At 59.8% G+C, this 10,775-nt stretch overlaps 1 protein-coding gene across 1 annotated transcript; it reads left to right on the forward strand.

Annotated features, from left to right (window-relative positions):
- The first annotated feature begins 1,143 nt into the window (after positions 1 to 1,143).
- On the forward strand, positions 1,144 to 5,878 carry LRRC73 (leucine rich repeat containing 73). The gene is made up of 6 exons (XM_010223587.2): positions 1,144 to 1,450; positions 1,537 to 1,697; positions 2,681 to 2,803; positions 3,626 to 3,726; positions 4,381 to 4,564; positions 5,773 to 5,878. The coding sequence occupies exons 1-6, from the start codon at positions 1,179 to 1,181 to the stop codon at positions 5,841 to 5,843; spliced, it is 912 nt and encodes a 303-aa protein (XP_010221889.2). The 5' UTR covers positions 1,144 to 1,178; the 3' UTR covers positions 5,844 to 5,878.
- Positions 5,879 to 10,775: the final 4,897 nt, after the last annotated feature.

Below are 10,775 nucleotides of genomic sequence, written 5' to 3' on the forward strand. Positions count from 1 at the left end.
ACAGATTAACCCACAAGGAGCTTCTCACACTGTAACTACACTACTTGATCCTTTGCTGGCTCAGGTACTTCTGCTTGCTCAGTGAGAGATCTACAGAGCTATGGAAGAGAACATGGCACCCTTGACTATAACACTGCAGTGCTCAGGTCTCCAGACCTGCTCCAGGTGACCCCCTCTGCACCTGCCATCCGTCTGCAGCTCTCCCAGCTCCACCTCAGACTTGTGACCAGCACCGGTGTCTCTCGGAGAAGATACCAAAGGAGGTTCCAGGCTGCCCACACCAAGAGTTGCTGTCACCGCCGGCTGCTGTTGAGCTGCAGCTGCACCGCGCCAGGTCCAGAAGGGCAGCTGCCACGTTGCCTCGAGCTCCTCATGCTCCTCGGCCCCGCTCTGCCCCTCTGCCAGGGTCATAGCAGCAGCAGCAAACGTGGCATCGCCCTTCGTGGCTGTGCTCACCAGAGGACACAGCAGGACATTGGTGGCACAGTGCCTCTGGGCTGCCTCATCCTGAGGCAGCACGGCCTCGGCTGCGGACAGCCAAGGGCCAGGAGGGGCAACACAACCACTGAACATGGAGGTTTCAGCAAGTTATACATGAAAACACCGCCAAGGTTGCTGTAGGGGCTGCTGTTTCTCAGCCCAAAACGCCCCTGGAAGCACCATGGCCCCCAGTGGCACAGACCCCTGGGCCAGCACCAAGACACCCAGCTGCGGAGAGGCTTCTCCCAAGGCTCGCTCTCCCCCCGGCCTTGCCTCAGAGCGGGAGCGGCCGCGCGGCCCCAGGTGCCAATACGTCGCCCCAAGAGCCTCGAGCAGCGCAGCGGGGCCAAGATGGCGGCGAGACCCTTCCCGCCCGGCCCTGCCGGCGGGAGGAGCCGCGGAGGCGGCCCCGGGCCGGGCCCGGCCCCGCAGGTGCGGGCGGGCGGCGCCGGGTCCCGCTGGCGCCGCGCCGGGAGCGGCGCAGGCTCCGCGGCGGCGCCCATGGCTGCCGCGGATCGGCGCGGGGCGGCCCGGCGGCGCCCGGCGGGGCTGCGCGGTGACGCCCCCGGGGCGGCGGCGGCGGCGGCGCCCGCCCCGGGCCGCAGAGCGGAGCGCGGCTGCCCCGCGATGCGCGGCGGGCGCTGAGGCGGCGCGCAGGGCGCCGCGGCCGAGCCCCCCGCCGCCGCCGCGCGCGGAAGATGCTGCCGGGCTCCATCCAGATCTCCGGGGAGACGCTGTCGAGCGCGGAGGTGCGCGACATCTGCGCAGGGCTGCGCGAGAACTCGGTGCGGCTGCTGTCGCTGCGCGGCTGCCGCCTCTCCGAGCGCGACTTCGGGCACGTCTGCCGCGGCGTGGCCGAGTCGCACTCCCTGGCGCAGCTCAACCTCAACCTGGGCATCGTCTCCAACATCAACCGCGTCAAGCAGCTCGCCGAGGCGCTCAAGACCAACCGCTCCGTCCAGTCGCTCTTGTGAGTTGCCCTGCGGCGCCCCTCAGCGCCGGTCCCGGCTGGCGCGGGGTGACGGCTCCGTCCTGACTGTGCCTGTCACCCTGCAGCCTCCACGGGAGCCCCCTGACAGATGCGGGCTTGGCGCTCCTCAACCCTGCGCTCGGCGTCCACCCCTCGCTGGTGGCCCTGGACCTGGGGGACTGCATGCTGGGCGACGAAGGCATCAACCTCATCTGCGGCCTCCTGCCACCCGATGGGGCCAAGTCCGGTAAGCGCCATCGAGCAGGGGCTCTGCAGAAACCGTGGGGGGCTCAGGATGGAGCAGAGCCCTTGGCACCCAGCAGCGATTCCACTGCCAGAGAGGGGCTCTTGCTGTAGTTTCTGTTTCACCTGAGGAGTTTTCCCCACTCACCTCAGAAAAGCCCTTCTATAGTGGGGGGGACGTTCAGCTTGTGGTCTGCCCTGCCATCATGGTTTGAGCTCAGGGACCAACTGATGGTGAGTTTGGGTTCATGATGGGAGCGCTTGAATTTGGAGGAGAGGGTGGCTTGGATGTTTAATTTGCTGTTTTGCATTTGTGCTTTGATAGTGACTGTAGGTAGATGTAGAGTGTGCCCCCACCTCAGCATTTGGCTTCAGCGTCAGTGGCTGGGAACTGCCCCAGCTGTGGGCGCGCTCTGGGTGTGCGCTTTGGCAGTCACAGCCGGGGACCACAGCCCAAAGCTTGGCAGGGTATGACCGCTAGTGGTCTGAGGCCACGGCGCTGGTTAAAACCAGAGGTAAGATGGAGGTAAGGTTGTCCCTCCCCTCTGACATTCAGAGTGCTTCCACCTCCTCTCCCAGCACCTTCTCCTCGGCATCCACGCAGGGACACGGATGCTGTTATCTCAGCTGGTCACCCCTCACAGGTAGCAGCTTCAGAGGCTACCGTCCCTCCTACCCTGTTTCTCACCTCTCTCGTCTCGCCACCTCCTTCCAGACAGTCACCTCACACACTCCTTACTTGTCTACACTGTATGTGCTATTTAGAGTAAGCAAGACTCGGGCAGAGAGAGCAGAGAAACCCTGACAGACACAGGGTAAATGAAGGCAACAGTGAAATAAGTGATGATGGCTGCCCATGCAAATCAAACCCTTAAACCAGCCAGAGTAAAGGGGACATGACTGAAAGCTCTTCTGTTTAGCTGAAGTATTTCCCCTCTGACAGCTTTGGTGATCCTTAGACTATAGTTTGGCTTCTCTCTTCTCCAGGTCTTAAAGAGCTGACGTTAAGCGCCAATCCGGGTGTCACAAGCAAGGGCTGGGGACGCCTGGCCATTGCAGTGGCTCACAGCTCCCAACTCCGAGTGCTGAACCTGGACTACAACCCCCTGGGTGAGCAGTGGGCTGGGGAAGAGGTGCAGGGCGGGCTGCACGCCTGCCCTCATAGGGCTTGAGGAGTTTGCGAGGGTGGAGGCCAAGGACGAGCTCTAGAAGAGCAGCAGCTCTTCACTAGTGGGGCAGGTAGGTCCCACGGTCCCCCCTGGTGCCCAGCAGCAGATTCCCTCCCTGAGGCCCTCTCAGCCTTGCGTGTGCCCTGCTAGGGGATGTGCAGCTGTCTATTCCAGAAGGCTGCAGAGAGGAGGCTGCGCCTGCCCTCGTGCTTCCATCCATGCCTGCCCCTCCGCTTCCCCCACCTCTGGTGACGAGGCTGCTTCGGCGGGTGAAATAATCCCGCTCCCCCTTCATCTTCTGCAGGGAGCTGCCAGGAGGAGGAGGAGGAGAGCCTGGCACAGGTTGCCATAGAAACCAACTCTCCTTCTCAGCGCTGCTGCAAGGTGGTGAGGAGCAGAGCAGGCCGGGCCGGGGCGTCCTGTCACGTGCGGCGCAGCCCCGTGGGGAGGTGTCGCCGTGTGCGGTACCCGAGCGCTCCCAGGGAGCACTCCCATCAGCTGCAAAGGGTGCCCCCTTGCCTCTTCTTTTTTTTTTTCTTTTTTTTTTTCTTTTTTTTTTTCATTATCGTAACAGCAGCTTTTTCTTCTTTCCGCAAGGTACCTGGGACTTGAAGGCTGTTGGGTGCAGATGCTCCTAGAGAGCGTGCCCATGCCAGCTCTAGCCCGAGTGCACCCATGCCAGCCCTAGCCCCAGGAAGGCACGTGGTGTTGCAGGAGTGAAGGCAGGCAGTGCTGACAGCTCCGTTGTTTGCTTCTCCCGCAGGAGACCAGGTAGCAGGGATGCTCGCTGTTGCTGTGGCCTCCAGTCGAACTCTGGAAGTTTTGGACTTGGAGGGAACCGGACTTACCAACCAGTCAGCCCAGGTAAGGAGACGCTGGTGCTCATAGTGCATCACTAAAGCTCCAAGGGCACCGGTAGAGGCCTTTGGACCAGGGGCCTGTTGCTTTTGCTCTGCCAGAGTCCATATCCATCCTCCTTCCTCTCAGTTCCCAGAGGAGCTGTTGCTTTTCCCTGGCCCATCACATTCAGCAACAGGAGGAGCTAGTAGGTCACAGCTCCTGACTGAGTGCTCTCCAGCCTTGCCTCACGTCAGCAGGGAGAAATGCAGGGAGATACTTGTAGTTTGTAGGGTTTTTGTATGTTTAAGAAATAAATGGTTGGATTTATGGTTGCGGATCAGGCCTAAAGCTTTGTGGCCAAGGCTTGGTAATGCAGGCTGTCCCTTCGGAGCCCCAGCTCCTGGTGGTAAGAGGGGACTTGCCTGACTCAGAATGTAGGACATGCTTCGGGAGGGCATGGGAGAAACAGGGCCTCTTCTTTGATGCAGGTAGGAAATCCTGTCTCAGTCCTTCCCAGAGACAGATGAGAAGTCCTCAGTCTCTCAAAAAGCCTGGAGAAGGGAGGTCAAAACCAAGGGAAGGGAGAGAAGGGCTGGAACCGACAGGAGAACAGAGCTTGGAAACCCTTCCTGTTTGACCTAGCTGCTATTTGTGCTGCTTTCCTCCATTTCTGCTCAGACCTTGCTGGACATGGTAGAGAATTACCCCACGGCCCTGCGGACGCTCATCCTGGCAGAGAACAACATCAGTCCTGAGCTGCAGCAGCAGATTTCCGACCTGCTCTCCGAGGGCGAGGAAGAGGAGGAGAGCGAGGCTCGCGAAGTCACAGCCAGGGAGAAGAACCCCTGGATCTGCCAGAACAGTGAGAGCTCTGGGGCCCTGGGGCTGGAGTGTTCCCTAATGCTGCTGGTCTCGTGATGGGACTGGGAAATGGGGCCTGTCCCTTCTCCTGGAGAGCTGCAGTGCAGCCCACCTCCAGACATGACCTTCACGTTAAACACTGCTGGGCTGAGCAGTGCTTAGAAAGGGATTTCCAAGGAGTCCTTGGAAATTGTTTCCAAGGACAATGCGGCTGCAGCAAAGAGTGGAAGCTGCCTCAGAAGTGTTTTCGCTGATGCTGCAGGAACTGAACGTCTTTGTACAAAGTCTTAACATCGAGGGTAGGCGTTAAAGATCTCCCGAGCCTTTGCCAAGACATCCTAGCCAAAACTCATGTCATTCCTCACTGCTTCCAGAATCCCCCTGCAGTCTGCAGAGGAACAGCTCCTTGCTCTGCGGCCTGAGCTTGCAAGGGGTTAGCCAGGTGCCACAGCCCGTCTGGCAGGGGCTTGTAACAGAAACAGAGGTACCAATAGGTACCTGCTCTGTGCAGTACTGTATATTGCCAAAGCCACATGGTGATTCTGCTGTTTTTTTTTTTTTCTTTTTAAATCTCCTTTTAAACCTGGCTTCTTTATTGCCCTTTCTCCCTCCCAATTCTCATATCAGATTTAACAGACAAGCACAGCCACTCCTAGGGCCTCAAAACATCTGGATAACTATTTATCAAAGCCATAAAACTGCTGCACTTGCAGCTCCAGCAAAATTTTGGATCCTGATCCCCAAAACAGAGATTGCACACGACAATTTTGAGTGTTCAGGAGTCTCAGCCAGAAGTATGGGGAGGGGCCTCCAAGATCTCCCTCCTCACGTTCAGGGTTAAAAAAAAAAAAAATAAAGTCACTGCTGTTGGAAGTCTCCTGCATGGGAATCGGGTGCCCTGTTGAGTGCCGTGCTTGCTGCGCGTGCCCATCCTCCTCGCGGCTGATTCACTTGGCGCAGGCAGCGCTTCTGGCTGGCTCGCCGTGCAGTCGCAGAGCCAGAGAGCTGCCCTCACCTTCTTGACACCGGGAAAGGGAGGGCTACACAAACCCTCCATTCATGCAGCATGGAAAGTGAGGATTTGCAGGCCCCTAGAGAAGGAGGGAAGGGGGGAAGCCACCGGTGTTCTAACTCCTCATCCCCACCTTGGGCTGGAGTGCAGCTCCAGCCTCTCCTGCAGCTCACTGTTTTCTTCTTTTTTTGCCACAGACTCCAGCTCCCAGATGGTCTTGATGACATCGGGCCTTGGTGACAGCCTCTTAGCAGAAACAGAAATGTAGCTGGGCTGCCCTGCCTGCTTCTGCCCCGAAGATCAGCACAGGGGTGGCCCCTGTTTGTCACCCACACGGAGGGACCACGTTTGCCCCTGCGCACACATGGCCGCATCCACGGGCTCCCGCGGGCCTGCCCCGAGTGTCTCCTCACGCACCTCACGTCCCGTTGACGCCTCCCCAGGCCCCATGCACCGGAGCTTGGGAGTGCAGTGACTCTCCATGCGCCTCCCTGTGTCGTCGCACGCCCCGTGAGCCACTTGTGCTTGTCCGCTCGCTGCATGCGTCGATCGCGCCGCCCTGCCTCGTCCCCGCGCCTGGCCGTGCCCTGCCGGCCTGCAGCCGCTATTTATTCAGATGTGTATAGCAGATGTTCCTCCTAGGGCTTGCCCTGCTCTCGCGGCGAGAGTTTTATAAAGGTCACGGATGTGGCACCACCGCTCGTGGCTGCCGGAGACTGGCTCATTGCCCCTGTGCAGCGGCCGCTCCGTGCGGCGCTGCCGTGGCGGGGAGGTGTCCAGAGTTGGTATGGGGGGCAAACACGCACGGCCTCCCGTGCAGCCAAGGTGGGGGACTAAGGGCACCAGGCAGGGGGCCCTGCGAGGTGGCAGGGACAGGCTCCTCTGCCAGAGGTGCTCCCTAGGGGGCTGCCTGCATCCCCCGCCTCTGTGGGTCGCACGCAGGGCCCGGGTACTCAGTGCCAAGGTGTTGGTGAGCAGCAGTTTCGGCTTCTGCAAAGCAGATGCCCTGATGTGCAGCGCAATGGTGTGCAAATAGGCCGGGACCCAAACCTGCCCCATGTGCTCAGCTGCGACGGAGGGCAGGGCAGGCACCCAGGTGCCCCTGTAGACCCCTGGACCATGCAGTCGCTCCCTGCTGCTGAAGCTGCAGCTGGGATGCCTCAGTTCCCTCCAGACGGGCTGCGCTGGGCATAGGCTCGCTGTGGAGCATGGGCTGCCCTCAGGGTCCCTTGTGTGTGAACGTTGGGGTGAGCGGGAGGAGAACCCAGCGCACCCGTGTGCCACTCTCTGCTACATGTGGTGAGTAGCCTGGCAGCCATGAGCGCCCATGGGAGCAGCTGTGGGGTGGCTGGATTCCCACCCATGCACTTCATCCTTGGCAAGCAAAATGCTCGTGGTAGCAGGCCAGAGCTTTCCTCCTAGATGGAAGTGAAAGGAACCCAGGTTCAGGCTCTGTCTGTCTTCTGAGAGAGCCCAACGCTGGCTCCATCCAACAAGCACTGGATTCCTCCACCATGGACTGCCCCACGCAGGGAGCAGGGGCTTTCTCCAGGGGCAATGCTGGCAGCCTCTCCTGCCCCTTGCTTGGCCAGGCATGAGGCTGGACAGTACCTGGTTTCCTCTGCATGAGGTCTCCCTACTGCCACAGGACGCTGGAGCCCACGGAGGGCGCCTGACACCAGCCACCCGTGCTGGCGCCGAGGCTCAGGAGCTCAGCCTGGTGCCCCTTGCACCTGGGAGACATTAGTGTTTCAAGGCTGGAGGATTAAGCAGTGGCAGCAGCTGCTGCTGGAAGCAGCACAGAACAAAATCATTAAGGACAAGGAGCAGGAAACACTCCCCTGCCTCCTGTGCCAGAAGGTGCCATGGGTCTCCCCAGCTTTCGAGGGAAGAGGAGCACGAAGTGCTGCACCAGCACCTGGGGAGGAGGAGAACTCATCACAGCCCTCCTCCTCCTGCCGTGCAGTTCAACAGGTAACCAAAAGGAAGTTGGCCAAGCATCCCTAGCAGCAGCCCCCAGAACGTTAGAAAAGTGCTACCCCACGCCCTCTGCAAAAGGACTGCACGAAGGACTGCCACGTGAGTTATTCAATTTTGAGAAACTCAAGGGTGTCTTAGCCTGCCTCCTGTGCCCACATAACTCACTTTTAGAAAAGAGTACTCGCATATTTTCGAGAGCTGGGGCTGCAAGGAAAGCAGCAAATATCAAAAGAATTAGCCGCGCTTCATCCTATTCTGGAGGCAGGAAATCACCCGTCGGATGGACAGAGAGCAACACTTGAAGTAGGGCAGGCAGAATTTTCCGGTGCAACACTGAGCCCAGTTATAGCAGAGCAGGGCTTGCTGCAAAGAGATTCTGACGCAGAGACTGCCTCTTACAGCACAGCCTTTAAATAATGTGAAAACTGCCCACGTTACTTCACCAGACAACTCTGTGAAACACAGAAAAAGGGCTATTTAAAAAAAATAAAAGTCATCGGCAGCTTTCAAGTCAAAAGTGACCTGAGCACTGCTAGAAGTGAAGGATTCTGACTTGTGAGCTGTCCAATGCATGCAGGGCCAGAAGGTGCTTCGAGTGTGATCACGCCCCAGCGTTCACCCAAGTAAAACATTGCTCTTCCCCGCACGTGACTCCTTATCCAAGGAGCTCCTTGCCTCACTCCTACCATAGCAGGCGTGATTTGCACAAATACCAACAGAGCCAGGCCTAAGTGGGACAGCTACCAACACACCAGAAAGCTGGTGGGTGGCGCACACACTTCAGCAGAGCTGGGAGAGGGCACCTGGAAAAGCTCTGCCTCCTCAACGTGCTCAGGATCTGTCTGGTGTAGACTCTTATCTAGTTGAGAAAGCACGAGAGTCATCAGCACTTACTTTTAAAATAGTTTATTTCTGGTCTTAAAATATACATCAGTTTGAAAATTTCAGAAAAACAAAAAAACAAAAACCCACATTAGTTACAGATTAACAGTCTGGAGTCGGGACACTGGCAGTGGGGCCTGCTCACGGCGCGGAGGCGCCGCCATGCGCCGAGGGCTGCTGCTCCGCTCCGGCCTTCCCCTCAGAGCCCCGCGGGCAGCCGGGCACCGCAGGGCCGAGGGGCCTGCGCAGGCTGCGGGCGCTCCTTGCAGCCCTGCAGCGCCTCGTGGCGGTTTCAGTCTGCAGAGGAGGCCACCTCTGCCATGGGCACCAGCTGGTGGGTTTAGTCCCCCAAGCTGGCATGCCAGCAGCCAGGGGCGCAGGGAACACACGAGCCAAGGTGACACCCAGCAGCCACAAGCTGGTGGCCACCACATGTTAAAGCCCCCTCTAATGCTGCAGAAGAACGTAGGAGGAGAGCGGATGGGGAGAGCAGGCACGAGGATCCCACGTGTTGGACAGGACCCTGCAAGGTAAGAGGCGGCTTCTGCTCTCAGCAGCAGCCCGTTAGCCCAGGAATCAAGTGAAACAAACACTGTAGTGAAATACTGTAGTGAAACACCGAGGCCCACCTCTGCTCCTGAGCACGCAGCCCGCGCACAGCTGCCCGAGGTGGGGAACAAGGCGAGCGTGCAGGCAGCAGCTACAACCAAGGTACTAGAGCAGCCAACAGCACCGCGCGAGCCGCCTGCAGCCCCTAGGTGAGGCCCTCGCTGCAGCCCTCAGGCCTTGCGGAGGGACGGGATTCACGGGAGGGGAGCCAGGCCCAGGGTAGCTCGCAGCTCCTCCTTGCTGCCGCGTCCCAGCGAGAGCTCCCTCCCGATCAGGGGGCTGTGCCGAGCGAGCGGCGGGAAGACAAATCGAGCCCTACTCAACAGACAGCAGGATGGCAGGGTGCAAGGGGCGCACGGCCGGGGAGCGAGGCCAACGCCTGCCTCACGCCCCTGAGGGATGGAGGAGACACCAGCTGGACAAGGGCACGGGAGGAGGTTATAAACAGGACACTGGGCTTTGCAAGCCCCCCAGAAAATGCCTACGTCTACAAACCTTTCCCCTTCCCACCCCCCGCCATTAAGACACTGAGCACATGAGACTGAAGAGAAGTCACGCAAAAAATCACACTACACTAGGAAAAAAACATGCGGAGAGGCCCTACACAGACAGGGGGCCCCGGAGAGGAGCCAGAGCCAGCCTGGGACCCCCCGTAGACGGGGACGCGTAAAGGGAGGCAGGCAGAGGGCTGCTCCTGAGCCGTGAGGTAGCGCGTCTGCAGGGAGCAGCTCCTCTGCACGCTGCCTTCGCGGGCCCCGCAGGGAGCCCTGCCCAAAAACCCAGCCGTGTCCTTCCCCCCTTGCTCACCTGGGGCGAGATCTTGTTCCTGAGCGTGGGGGGATTTGCGGCAGGATGGGAGGCGGGATCAGAGGGGCGCAGCTCAGAGCAGAGCCTCCTCAGCGTACCCGTAACGCGGGCAGCAGCGGGGCTGCCAACCGCTGCGCCTGTTTATGCAGGGCGGGGGAAAACAAAACAAAACCAAAAATACACCCCAAAACCAAAGGCTCGGAAAGAAGAAAGAAGCCCACCCAGGAGCAAAGGATCAGCACCGTTCAAACAAAACAACAGCACAGAGAGTGGGGGAAGGGGCGCGAGGGAGGAGACACGCAAACACAAACCTCAGCCCCCGACAGGCGACGCCGCGACCCCAGGAAGGGCACAGGCCTCCCCAAACCGCCCCAGCGAGGGAGGCACTGGCGCCCAGCACTGCAGCACGGGGATCCGGACACTGCTCCTGTGGGGCCAGCTGTGGAGCCTGGCACAGAGCCGGGCAGAGGGACCTGCAGAGGCAGCTCCTGGGGCAGAATCCCCCTTCAGCATCGGCCAGGAAAACGAAGCCCAGCAGGAGAATAAGACACCATCAAGAGCAGCCTGTCCCCAGCGCCCAAGCCATCCTGTGGGAGGGTCCTCGTGTCCCGCTCGCGGCCCTGGGGGCTCCCAGGGAATCAGACACCACCACATGAGCGCTCTGCTCTGTTGGCACGAGTTGAGAGAGCGCAGAGCAGCTGCGGGCAGCAGCGAGAGAGAGAGTCCAGGGCCTCAGGTACCTGAGTGGGCAGGGAGGGAGGAAAGATCAGAGCATAAGGAGGCAGAGGCACCAGGACGAGGGGGTACCGAGAGCGAGGTTGGGTACAGGCACCAGTGTGAGGCTGTGAGCAGAGCAGTGAGTGTGCCAGGGCAGCGGGCGTGCGTTTGCACGCCGCGTGTGCTAGTACTGCGGGTCTGCGGG

The sequence above is a fragment of the Tinamus guttatus genome, unplaced genomic scaffold, assembly GCF_059628265.1.
Source record: "Tinamus guttatus ecotype Peru unplaced genomic scaffold, ASM5962826v1 Tinamus_guttatus_pri_ptg000208l, whole genome shotgun sequence".
Taxonomy (NCBI): domain Eukaryota; kingdom Metazoa; phylum Chordata; class Aves; order Tinamiformes; family Tinamidae; genus Tinamus; species Tinamus guttatus.